The sequence below is a fragment of the Microtus oregoni genome, unplaced genomic scaffold, assembly GCF_018167655.1.
Source record: "Microtus oregoni isolate MIOR12 unplaced genomic scaffold, Mior012 000017F_ref0000208, whole genome shotgun sequence".
Lineage (NCBI taxonomy): Eukaryota > Metazoa > Chordata > Mammalia > Rodentia > Cricetidae > Microtus > Microtus oregoni.
In genome coordinates, this window is record NW_024543076.1 from 27,351,299 (window position 1) to 27,364,602 (window position 13,304).

At 45.3% G+C, this 13,304-nt stretch overlaps 1 protein-coding gene across 2 annotated transcripts in view; it reads left to right on the top strand.

The window, feature by feature from the left end:
- Nucleotides 1-10,591, top strand: part of Adhfe1 (alcohol dehydrogenase iron containing 1) — a 32,066-nt gene extending 21,475 nt beyond the window's left edge. For both annotated transcript variants that reach the window (XM_041667619.1, XM_041667620.1), the window contains exons 13-14: nucleotides 1,572-1,729; nucleotides 9,876-10,591. In XM_041667619.1, coding sequence (XP_041523553.1) covers nucleotides 1,572-1,729; nucleotides 9,876-9,959 — 242 coding nt within the window. In that variant the 3' untranslated portion in view covers nucleotides 9,960-10,591. The remainder of the gene's footprint in view (nucleotides 1-1,571; nucleotides 1,730-9,875) is intronic.
- Nucleotides 10,592-13,304: the final 2,713 nt, after the last annotated feature.

A 13,304-nucleotide genomic window follows, 5' to 3' on the forward strand; every position in this document is an offset into this window, starting at 1 on the left:
TAGGCTAGATCTGCTGTAGATGGGGAACCTCAGTGAACTTTCAGGGCCTGCTCCAGGCAGCACAGACATCAGGAGAAGGCAGAGTCAGTTAAACGAAACTGGGAGACAAACACAGGAGTTCTTCTAACTGCTTAGGAATTTTAGTATTAGCCCATATTGCCAGTTAAAAATGTTAATTCCCTACAAAATCTTATGTTTTTTTTTTTTTCTTAGCTAGACCAGTTCATTTTCTTTCATTTCACCTTCTTTTCCCCTAAAGCACAGAAGTCTGTGCAGCGTGTTTGGTGGCGGCTATCCCAGGATCATAAACCCGTAACCCCATATCCTGTGTCACGCCTCCCACCTAATCCACTCTCAGCTGCCGCTGGGTTTTGCAGATGGATCTTGCCAGGCCTGGGTTCCTTTCATCGTGTGGCTCTCCATCTGGCCCTGTATCTGGTTCTGTTTACCTTTTCCTGGAACTAAAGCCGCTGCTGACCCTCACAGAAGGAGGAGCCTGAAATCTGACTTACGGTGTGCCTCAGTGAGGAGCAGGCTCCTCTTTTGCTGGCATTTCGTTTCTGCATTGACCGATGCTACCCTCGTTTGCTGAATGCTAGCCTTGTGGGCTGCGCAGGTGTTCCTATAGACAGGCAGCAGGGCGGTTGCTAAGCAAGGGGTGGGAAACCTGCGTCTTTCCCTTGGGAAGTTTCACACGTCCCTGCCTAAGAACAGTTCTCTGCTGCAATGACATCTCTGTTATTGTTTGCGCTAGGAATCATTAAGCTTCTGTCCTTAAAATTAAATCTCCAAACCTTGGCAACCTTCTTCACGTCGTTATCTTCACGGGAAGCGCCATTCTCCAAGTCTTCATGTGCATGGCTAGCACTGAGACATTTTCTAAGAGGAACATCCCCTATCCTTTAACAACATAGACAAAATAATAATAAAAAAATAAAATAAAAAATAAAAAAAATCACATTTTTAGGTATAAAGCAGAAACTTCTTCTTTCTCGGTCACACATAACAGTTTTGTCATCATATTTTTCTTTCCTTTTCTGTGGTCAGTGTGTGGCATTTGTAGCTCTCTGTCCTTGCCTCAAGCTATTTGCAAAAGCCTTGTGTCTTCTGTTGCTGCTAGAAGACATTGAACACACACACACACCTCTAGGGGTCAGTAAATACCAAGTCCTGAGAGTCGTATAAGCTGTGCCCCCCTACACATGTGCAACCCCCACGTCCTAGCACCAGCTGTCTTTCCTGTCCTCTCTTCAGCATCTCCTTCCTTGGCTCGGTCACTCTGCTCCACTGCCACACAGAGTGGACAGGGAGGAATCCGAAGTCCCCTGAAAACTGTGAGAGCTGAGAACCCTAGCCAGCTCGTCTAAAGAGCAGTTGGCTCCTCAGCCTGGTCTTGCCAATGTGGGCTTGACCACTGACCACAGAGACATCTCAGGGAAGCCTAGCAGGGCCCTGGACCTCGGTGTTTGAAGGTGGCCCTGGGGACAGTTGACATATTCAGCTGATACTGTGACTGAAATGAACCCGGAAGCTGCTTCCCTCCCTTCCCATGGTCTGTGCTTCTCTCCTAGGAGCTGACATCCGCACCGCCAGGACCCAAGACGCTGGGACTATATTGGCAGATACCCTCCGACAATTCCTGTTTGACCTAAATGTTGATGATGGTCTCAGTGCCCTTGGCTACTCCAAGGATGACATCCCTTCCTTGGTGAAAGGGACACTGCCCCAGGTAAGATGCACAATGTAGCCTTCATGTCTGCTGAGCACAAAGCTGGAGGGGAACCTTGCAACTCCCCCACAGCCACTCGAGAACCCGTAGTGCTAAAGTAGCCTGGCCCCTCCCTGCGCCTGTGTGTTCCTTCATGTGGTAAACTAAAAGGATCCTTTATGAAAACCCAAGATGCAAACTGCCAAACTGACTTGATCTATGGAAACCCCTCTCCCTCCCACACTTCTGCAGTTTCAGGAGTTCCCCATAAAACGGGGCAAAGCTATCCCAAAAGGACCGCCGGTGTTATTTTCCAGGATAAATCACCACAGATCCCTACTGTTTCATAGAATGCAAGCTTAGCTCTTAAGTTGGAATTATTGCAAGTTTGCATTTGAGTCATTCGGGTAAATTGTTTATTTCATACACATCTGTGTCCCTCTATACCTTATTTCATTTATTTAAACTTTGCTAAAGAATATAAACTAAATTATTCATGTTTATAAAGTCGAATCATTACCGATATAAAGCTCCCTCTCCCGAGAACCACATGAAGATGTGATCTCTATTTTGACCTCTCTGGAGCTAGTACTCCAGGTCGTAATGGACCAAGATCCTCATCTATTGCCATGTACTATAAAGTAGGGCGCTCAGACCCACGAGCACTGAGTCCATGGACTATACCTTGCTTGCCACACCCAGCCACTCCCTGAGTCCTCCCAGTCAATACGGAAAAGCAGGAAAGCAGGGATCACCATGGGGCTCTTTTGTCCAGCGCTCAGCATTCACAGGTCCCTCCCTGGCTCTGGGGCAGCCAACAGTGAGGATATCTATCTTTGCATGCAGCAGCCTACTGACCACAAGCAACGGTGCCTTTTCCACATCCACTCCAGGAAAGCAAGGACTCAAACCAGCCCCATCTTCCCCAGCCCTGATATCACCATCCAGACTATAGAGAACCTCGTCATTCATAGAAGATGTTAGGATAGTTTGAGCTCACAGTTCCTATGCCCACAGAAGTGATGAACAAAGCAATTTGAGGCAACAGAATGCAGGGAACCTCGGTAAACGGGAAACACGTCCCATTTAATTGGATGAACAACCTTTACCTACAATTATTACCATTAGGTATAAATTTAGATTCCTGTGTGGGTAGACTTTTAAGAAAAGTCAACTGGGTGCTCCTTGCCCCCACTTTCTTGACTTCTCAGCATACTGGTGAGAGATTGCCCATGGGCCACTGGTTTCCCTGACTTAGCTTCAAACCCAGTGGATCCAGTTGCACCTAACCATGTAAATGAGTGAGAAACACAAATGTCTTGAGATACAGCATAGGTGCTGAGCCAACCTACAGATCCATCGCTTTAACCTGTTGAGCCACAATATAAGACATTGTAAGGCCGTTGTAGCTATGCTAGCCAAGCCTATGACTGATGAGGGCAGGGCTCTGCTTTGCTTCTCCGTCCTCAGCTACACCCAGCCCGGTAGACATGTCCAACGAACATGCAGCTTCTCCTCTAAAGCCTCTGTCTGGGTGAGTGAGTGGCTTGGTGGTGGTAACTATAGCTAGGTATTTCCTAAGACTGAGTAAAACAAAGACAGCCATGAAAACGTGTTCAGGAATTCCACAGACCTAGGGGCCACCATGGTTTCAGTGTGACTTCTGGCTTCCTAGCATTATCTCAGGGTTGCTGTATTTTCTGTTTATCCCAGGACTATGTTCACGATTTATTTATTCATTCTATATACAATATTCTGCCTGCATGTATCCCTGCAGGCCAGAAGAGGGCACCAGATCTCATTACAGATGGTTGTGAGCCACCATGTGGTTGCTGGGAATTGAACTCAAGACCTCTGGAAGGGCAGCCAGTGCTCTTATCCTCTGAGCCATCTTGCCAGCGCCACAGATACAACTTTTTAGGGCCAGTGAGGTGATTCAGCAGGTAAAGGTGCTTGCTGCTAAACTTGAATGACCTCCTGAGTCAGTTCCTAGGACCCACATGAGGGAGGTGAACGCCACAAGTTGTCCTCTGACCACCACACATGAGCCATGGTGCACACATATACACGTAATAAATAATAATATAATTTTAGAAAAAATAAAAGAATATGAATTTGTTTACTTCCAAGAATTATTATGCTAGTTAGTTTTTGTAACTTTATCAAACTTGAATTCCCATGGAAGGGGAAATCCCAACTGAAGAATGGTCTCCATCAGAGTGACCTGTGCTCCTGTTTGAAGGGCTTATGTTTTTGATGATGTGGAGGCCCATCCCACTGGGAGTGGCACTATCCCTGAGCAAGTCGTCCCCATTGTATATAATAAAAAAAGCCGAACAAGCCCCCCTAGAGCAGGCCAGTAGGCAGCGCTCCACTGTTCTCTGCTTCAGCTTCCACCTTGACTTCTCTTGATGATAAACTATAAACCGAGAAACCAAACAAACCCTTTCCTCCCCCAAGTTGCTTTTGGTTGTGGTGTTTATCACAGCAACGAAAACCAGAAATCGGTACCAGAGAGTGTGGTATTGTGGTGATGGGCATGACCATATTGTTATGGGAGAATTATGGAAGGATTTGGGAGGTTTGGGCTTGAAAAGACCACCGGGTGGTCAGAGTTTAAGAAGCTGTTACGGGAGCCTGGGAGAAAGCAATGTTAAAGAGGCGCCACCGATGTCGGAGGCCTGGGAAGACTGAGAGCCCCTCAAAGAATATTGGGCCATTTGGTTGGTATTTTGAATTAAGAATCCGTGGTTTCTGGTCAGCTGTGATTAACAATAGACCGGCACCACTGAAATGAAACCTTTGCTTTACTGAGATAATTGATTCTGGTCAGCTGGGGCTGAAGAATTGGCTGTCCCTGAGAGATTGCCTGAGGAGTAGTTCCTGGGGGGGCGGGGTCAGCACACGGAAGCTGTGGTGGTGGTGGGTGGGGGGAGGCTGCATCTCAAGCTGGTAGCCAAACTTGGGAATGCCTAAGAGTCTCCCACTTGCTATTGGTTTGGGCAGCATGAATGCAAGCCAGAAAACAGCGTTCCTCTGCGGTCACTGCTTCAGCTCCTGCCTCCAGGTTCCTGCCTTGAGTCCCTGCCCTGACTCCCCTGTTGGACTGTGAACTGGGGAGCTGTTAGGTGAAATCAGCCCCTTCCTCCCCTGAGTTGGTTTTGGTGACTGTTTTATCACAGCCATAGAGAGCCCTCACTAGAACAGAAATATCCTGCAGACGAAGAAGGGCTGTGGGGGTTTCGTTTCGTTTCTTGGCAGCAGTGAGTGTCTTACAGGAATGCCATGGCAACCTCAGAATTCTACACGTACAGAGGACCAGTCTTCACTCATTAATATCCACCAGATTTAAGGAAGTATGATGTACTGATCCCTGCAAGGAGTCTTGCCAGAAAGTTTGTTTTATAGAGTCCGTGTGTGATAAAAGACTCTTTTATGTTCATCAGCCAGGGGTCAGTTTTTTTCTAGAAAGAGCGAGCAGGCCCGTTTTTCTTAACCAAACACACAGCCTGTGCTAGTGGCAGCAAATGGCAGCCCTGCATGCAGAGGCTTCCAGCTGCATGGCCCAGCTGCAGAGGGGATGGGCAAGAGCAAATTCATCTTCGGAATTCGATTTCTGAAGCCTCCGGAAAGAAACATTGGCATTTCAAGCCAAAACATTCCGTTACTGGGGAGCAGCGGCTGCCCAAGCGAGCATTCCCACTCTCGGTAGACAGACCAGCTGAAATGGTGTCATCTTATGAATGTGCTGAAAGTGGAGTCTCCATTTCAGTGCCCGGGTTAATCAGTTGTTCTTTGGCCTTCGTGTCTGTAAATAATAGCACGTTGCTCAACGCATCTTCATTCTGAAGCCATTTGACTTGTATATGGCATAGGATCAAACACTTTGTCTCTCGTCGTATTTGCCCGATCACTGGGGCTGGCAGTGTGAAGAGAGAGCTAGCAGAGGCGTGGTTAAGCCACTCCTGAGAGTCCAGAACCGCCTCCCCAGAGAGGAACAGGTCCCGGCAAAAGACTCTGAGCTCATCAGAGGGCTCTTCCTTGTTATAACAAAATGTTGTGGAAACCGTTGCCATCATCACCATCGTCTCTGGCCATAGCACAAACTGAAAGCCAGCTCTTTATCCTGCCAGAAACTAGACAGACAGACAAACAGACAGATAGATGGGTAGACAGGCAAGCAGATAGATTATTTGTAGGTGATAGGTACATTGATTATAAATAAATAGGTGATTGATTGCAAATAGGTATAGGTGGTAAAGATTCAAGTAGATGGATAGATAGGTAGATAGATACATAGATAGATAGATAGATAGATAGATAGATAGATAGATAGGAAGGAAGGATAGAGAAGGATAAATGATAGATTGATAAATAACTATTAATAAGATCTGCTAGAATATAAAAATTTTGCCTTTGTCTCATCCATAGTCAACAGCATTTCTTCCCACTTTCTCTAAGATGTCATCCATCCTCCTTTCTCATTTTTATTTTTAATTATAGTAAATTAACATTAATTTATTTTTAATAAATTTTATGTGTATAGTTCAATGGTATTTAATATATCCACAGTGCTATACAAAAAACACTTTCCACTGCAGATCTTTTTTTAACATCCCAAGTAGCTCTCTATCCACTGAACAACTGACCTATTGCCTTTCTCACAGCCCCTAGCAACCTAAGATCTTTTTCCCGTCTCCTCATATACATGAAATCATACACTGTCAGTCTTTCTGTGACTGGTTTATTTTACCTTAATGTGTTGACCAATGTAGCATGTGTCAGAATTCTGTTCCTGTTTATGGATGAGTAATATTTCCTTGTGTGGATATACCATATCTTGTGGATATACCATTCCATGCCTGTATTGGGCCCTTGGGTTGTTTCCACCTTCTGACTGTTTTGAACACTGGTAATACAAGCATATTATCTTAGGGTTTTGTTGCTGTAAAGAGACACCATGATCATGGCAACTCTTATAAAGGAAAGCATTTAGCTGGGGCAGGCTTACAGTTTCAGAGGTTCAGTCCACTATTGTTATGGCGGGGAACATGGTGGCACATGGGCAGACGTGGTGCTGGAGAGGGAGCTGAGAGTTCTACATGTGGATGCAAAGGTCTGGCTTGAGCGTCTGAGATCTCAAAGCCTGCACCCTGGTAACACACCTCCTCCAACAAAGTCACACCTCCTAATAGTGCCACTCCCTCTGAGCCTACACAGGCCATTTTTATTCAAACCACCACCTACGTTTGCATCCCTGCTTTCAGTTTTTTTGGAGTAAGTATCCATGAGTATACAGTTTGTTCCTATGGTAATTTTATTGGTGTTTGTTTGAGACAGGATCTCACTATGTACCCAGGCTGGCCTTGATCATCCCCTCTTTCACTTCCCAAGTGCGGAGGTTTCTAGCAGGTACTACCAATTTCAATCCAGTTTTTAGCTTCCTGGTGCACGGGGAAACTATTCCGTAGCGCCTCACCATTTACGTACAAAGAGCTCCAGTTCTCTTCATCTTCTCCAGCACTTGTTAGTTTCCACTGTTTTTATGATTGCCCAGTGGTGCGCAGCAGTGCCTTGGCGAGAATTAGATTTGCACACCCTAAAGGCTAAGAACACTGATCATCTTGTCCTGGGCATATTGGCTATTTATGTGTTATTCTTTGGAGAAATATCTATTCAAGACTTTGGCTAATTTTTGGGTTGCTCCCTTTGGTGTTTTGCTGTTGCACTATAAGAATAGTTTTTATATTCTGGACATTAATATATCACATATACTGTTTGCATTTATCCATTTTGGGAGTCGTCATTTCGTTGTCTTGCTACGGTCTTTTGGTATACAGAAGTCGTATATTTTGATCTAGTCCATTCCAGGTTTCTATTTTCTCTTCTGTCTTCTGAGTCTTTGCTGTCACATCCATGGAATCAAACACCAAGCCTGGTGTCATCAGGATTTCCCACGATGTGTTCTTTCAGGTGTTTTGCTTTCTTTTCTTTTCTTTTCTTTTCTTTTCTTTCAGGGGTTTTAGGGCTTATGCCTGGAGCTCGCCTCCCTTCTCCTGAGATATAAGAACTTCCAGACGATGATCCCTGGTGGGATGGAATGCCTAAGTAATGAGATAGAGAGAAATCCCATGCGGACCATGTGGCAAGGACTCCAGTGAGGGCAGTCAAGTGTCTTTTGTGACATGGCAGCCCAGACATGGCAGCTAGGGAAAGAAGGGATGTGGAGAAGGCTGAAATGTAAACGGGATGGTGGATCTGGGTGTGGTGGTGCACACCTGTAATCCCAGCACTTGGGAAGTAGGGGCAGAAGGATCAGTAGTGCAAGCCTCTGCTAAAGAGGGACTTTAAAGGCAGTCTGAGCTACGAAAGAGCCTGTCTCGAGCAAACAAATAGGGTAAGTGAGCCAGTGTGTGTTGGGGGGGTGAGTCAGTGGGGAGGAAAAAAGAGGGGGGACGAGACAATGGTGGTGAGTGAGCCAGTGGAGAGGGAGGGAGGGAGCCAGTGGGGGCAGGGAAGAAGCTGGGGGGGGGGGGGCAGTAGGGGAGGATGAGCCGATGAGAGAGGGAAGGTTGAAGGACAGAGCCAGATTGAGGAGGCATCACACGTCATGATTTCTTTTTCTGAGACTGTATCTCATGTAAGCCAAGATGGTCTCAGATTTGATGGGTAACTGAGGGTGGCCTTGAATTTCTAACACACCTGCCTCTTATCTCCTGAGTTTCGAAGTAGCAGTGGGAGCCACCATACCTAGTTTTTGTTGTGCTGGAGACAGAATTTGGGGATTCTCGCCTGCTAGGCCAGCACTCTACCAGCTGAGCTGCATGGCAACCCCATGATTTTGTTCTGATCCCAAAGGGACATTTATCCAGAACTTGTAAACCCAGGTCTCTGCTGAGGCAAAAGGAGAAGTGGCTACTGTCAAGTGAATAGCCTCTAGGGGGCGATAGTGGAGCAAAAATGGAAACATCCCATTGCAGGTCAGGGTGGTGGTGGGAGGACTGGCGTGTCAGATGTGATCCATCTTGAAGGTGGGTCCAGCAGACTTGGATCAAGGGATCCTGCACACAAATGTATCCTGAGATTTTTCCTTGTCTGAACTACTACTCACTGAGTGTCGTTTCTGAATTGAGGAAAATAGGAGAGCTGGGCAGAGTCTGCAGTCTGCCTCCTCTTCCTACCTTCTTCATTAACTCAGCAACTAACTGTTGGTAATACATTTGCTGTATGTTGAGCACTGTGTTGGGTACCATAGATCAGAGCACTAAACACAGCCAGGCCTTTGTCCCCCCTGTGCTTACCTGCTAGCGGGTTATACATCCAAACACCTGCTTATCACCAGAAAATAGAGCCAAAGGCCCATGACGATGGGGCCTGTGTGATGTAGTGTGTGTTCATTTCATCTGGGTAGCAGATAGCCATCTTTTGTTAGTCCCTTGTTCCAGAAGGATCCTGGAGCCACTAGAACATATAGCCATAGGCTGTTGACATCACCAACTCCACCCATAATGACCACTGGAGAAATGAAGTAAACCACTAAACTGACTGGGAAAAGTAAATATGAAACTTTGGTTAATAAGGGGGAAAATAGATTCCTTGTTGCGCATAGCCTAAAGGGTCGCTTCTACAGAAAGTACTTTTGGGTGTGTGAAGGAAGTGGTCTTGAGTCGAGGACCTGCTGTTACATTTTTCTTAGCAGCACTGCTGTTACCAGGGACAAGACTGTCTGTCTGGAGACAGCTGGCAGAAGCCATTGGCAGGTCCGGTCCGATCAGTGGGCAGGATGGTTTATTTCTGTACATTTGAGCAGAAGGCTTTCCAAAGCCTTATGAGAAAGAAGTAGTTCTTGAGAATCCTGAGCTTGGAATTAGCCCAAACCATTCGAGAAACACGGCTTGGGACCTGGGGTGGGAGTTTCTTTGATCATCCTTTGTTTGCTTGCTTTTATTTTGTTTTTAGCCAGGCGCTTTCTATATAGCTCAGGCTGGCCTTGAATTCGTGACTCCCTGCCGCTGCCTCTCAAGTGCTGGATTACACCAAGCTGTTTCTATAGGATTTTTAAAATATCTAGTCATTGTCTCTAATGACCAAACTAATTTCCATGAGCACATAGCATTGACACTGTCACTTCCAAGCCCCAGATGACTCCTTTTGTTTACTGTCTCAGGAAAGGGTCACCAAGCTTGCGCCTCGTGCCCAGTCAGAAGAGGACTTGTCTGCCTTGTTTGAAGCATCAATGAAACTGTACTAATTACCGCGTCAGTGAAATGATCACCATGTGAACAGATAGCAGAAGTGGGCCAGGCTCGCCTCTGTTGTTATCTCCACACTTAATCCACCTGCTGCCGGTTTGAATGTGATGTGACTTTATCCTTCAGGAGACTCCTCGACGTGGATTATGTAAAACCCATGGGCCACACCCCAGGGGTCAGCGTTCCTAAACCAAACCCTGCTGAACACACTGACTCTCAGTCTATGTGCCAAATGGACAGAAACTGTCTATCAAACATACAAATATCCTATGTCCAGACACTGCATGTCTAGAAATTTATTCTGAAAAAACTAACATTAGTGTGCAAAAGAAAAAAATGACAAGGATGTCTCTGATAGTACTTTTTTGGGTAATAAAAATTAAAGCAATCTAAACATTCATTTATACATACTAATATGGTAAATGGCAGAAGACTATGGTATTATTACTAAAGATGAAACAAATCTCTTGGAAATATGTGTCTGTTTCATAAAAGATGTTGGCAGTAAATAAGTGGCAAAAATTATATAATTGTATAGTTTGACTTACCTTTTCAACTATATATAAGTGTGTCTATATAAAGAAAAAAGATAGGCACCATAATATTAAAAGATACCATTGGAAAAATAAAATTGGGGCTATAGAAAATCATGAGAAAACGTGGACTTAGTGTTTTATGCTTTCAGTTTTTACAGCTCTTGGGTTCAAATCTCCACTCCCCAGCATCCAGGTAACTGGCAGTCACAGCTTCGTATAACTCAGGTGGCAGGTAGAGATGAGCCAATGCCCAGGGCCCACTGTCGAGCCAGTCCCCACTCACTAAGGGACCCTGTCTCAAAAAATGAGGTGGAGAGCAAAACGAAGGCACCCAGTGTCAACCTTGGTCTTCCACTTGCAAATATACACATGTACATCCACATACATCACACAAAGAGGAGGGGCTAAGGGTATAACTCAGTGGTAGAGTGCAAGCTTAGCACATGACACACATACACACACGCACATGCACACACACACACACACACACACACAAAGATAGTGTCTATAAAACACACAAGAGCTTTATACCCAGTATCCAAAGATAAACATAAGATGATACCAACAAAATGCCAGCTCCATCTTGTTGGCCATGTCTAGCTAAAATTGCAGAAAGTGCATAGCGGAGGAAGAGTAGAAGCCATTGTGAATGAGCCAGAGGATGGGGCAGCTTTGCCAATCTGAGACATATTCAGTAAAATCTGTCAATTAATGAAAGTGCATTTAGCATAGCAAGAGGTGGGGATTCTCCCATTGCCACCACCACCCTTTAAAAATGCCCAAATAGGTTAGGTCAGAGAACTCTTACAACACATTCTTCCTCTGCGTCTTTAGGCGGTTGGTTCCAGGACTCCATGCAGATACTGAAATCTGTGAGTGCCTAATTCCTTCCTACACATAAAATGGTACCGCTGTATGCGTGCACACCCATGCACGCACACACACACACACACACACACACACATCTATGAGCCACAGCTCCAGGTAACATATGAACATCCTTCTAGAGCCTTATGTCACTTTGAGATTCCTTCTAACACAAAGTGACCAAGTCATCGCTTGCTGTGCTGTCTTGTGAGGGGACAGACAAGGAAGTCTGCACGTGTTATCGTGGGTCTAACTTCACAAGAGTTCGGACAGGCAATGCTAGCCAGTGCTGGAGACGGAGGAGCTGCACAGGGACAGGAGGCTCCAGCAGGGTGCGGGTTTGGTCCCTGGAACTTGGTGAAGTCTTTTCCTTCAATGTTTCAGTCTGGGGTTGATTGACTCACAGACGAAGTGCCCGCAGGGAGTGTCTCTTCTGTAAAGCTCTGCAATATTATTTAGAGACTCCGGGAGGCTGGATTTTTCTCCCCTGACAGCTGAATCTTAATAATTTATTTAACCAAAACCTCTTCAGCTTGAAGATGTTATGAGTATATTTTATATATTAGCTGCTCTTGAATGTGAGATTTTGAATTTGAGAAATGTAATGAAAAACAACTTGAGATTTAAAAATGAATTCTTTATCCCTCAAATATTTGGTGCCTCTCCTAACAGAAACCAGATGCCTAGATGTGACTCACCAGAAATGTCTGGCATTCACGTTGACGGTGACTCTGTAAAGGAAAAGGCCGTGCATTTAGAAACAGATTTAGGAGGCCTTCATGGTCTTTTTATCCTGGGACTCATCATTTTGCTCTTTACAATTCGAAAACATGGAAAAAGAAGTGTTTGTAACTTGCCTGCTATTTGAAGTACGAGAGAGAAGATGCGGCCAATGTCTGCACACCAAACACTTCCACAGAGATAACAAATGCATTTCTCTCGTTGCAAATCCTAATTTTCCACTGATTTCCTTTCGAAAAACATTTCTGGAGTTACAGACTCACTTACTTGGTTTACTTGGCAAGGGATAGAAAATTTTAAAAAACGACATCCGAGAGTTTATATAATGCCCCATTCGTAGAATTACCACAAATGACAACATCTTCACTTGAACCACACATCTCTAATTTTCTTAATGAGGAAAACACAATTTCTAAGTTAAGCCTCGTCACTGTGATTTATTGTCAAGGGCCACCATAAACGGATGACTAGTTCTGGTCTCGTGTCCCTTCTCCATGAACAGGAAGGGCTGTGTTGAGTTTGGCATTGTGTTTATCGCTCTGGACACAAAGCTCTTGTAAAACACAAACAAGTGCAGTATCAAAGCAGAAAGCGTGGCCACAAAAATTGCTTGGCTGTCCCTTTAACTCCGAGAAAAAGATGGATGGGTGCTTGGATTAGAAACTGTACCCTAATGAGGCACGCTGCCCCTGGGGAGGAGGTGTGAGGAGGGTAACTGTTCGCCTCCAGGTCAACACTGCACAGACCCTGATTCTCTGATGCCCAGCGACCCCAGCCCAGACAGCTGCCGTGAAGAGCCTGGCCCTCTGGGAGCCATTGGCAGAGAAGGCCATCACCATCACAATGACCTGGGAGCTGTCTCCTGAACACAACCAGTGAATGGCCAGAAATGAGGTCCTGAAGCCCTCAGCTGAATTGCTGGCAGCTGGGTGTGGGAGGGCCTGGTGTCTTCTGCTTTTATTTCTCGGACTTTTCAACTCCAATCGCTCTCAGATAAAATGCAATCTCCTCCCTGCCCACTGCACCGACTGTTTGAAATGTCCCATGTGGCATCCGTCTTGAAGCTAGGACAGCTAACTTCAAACCCTCATTCTTGAAGACTTTAAAGTATCGGATTTTTAATTGGGTGGTTTTAACCACTTTTCAATCTGTAGAATTTTTTTATACCCTGGAAACTAATTAAAGTACTCAAGAGAAAAA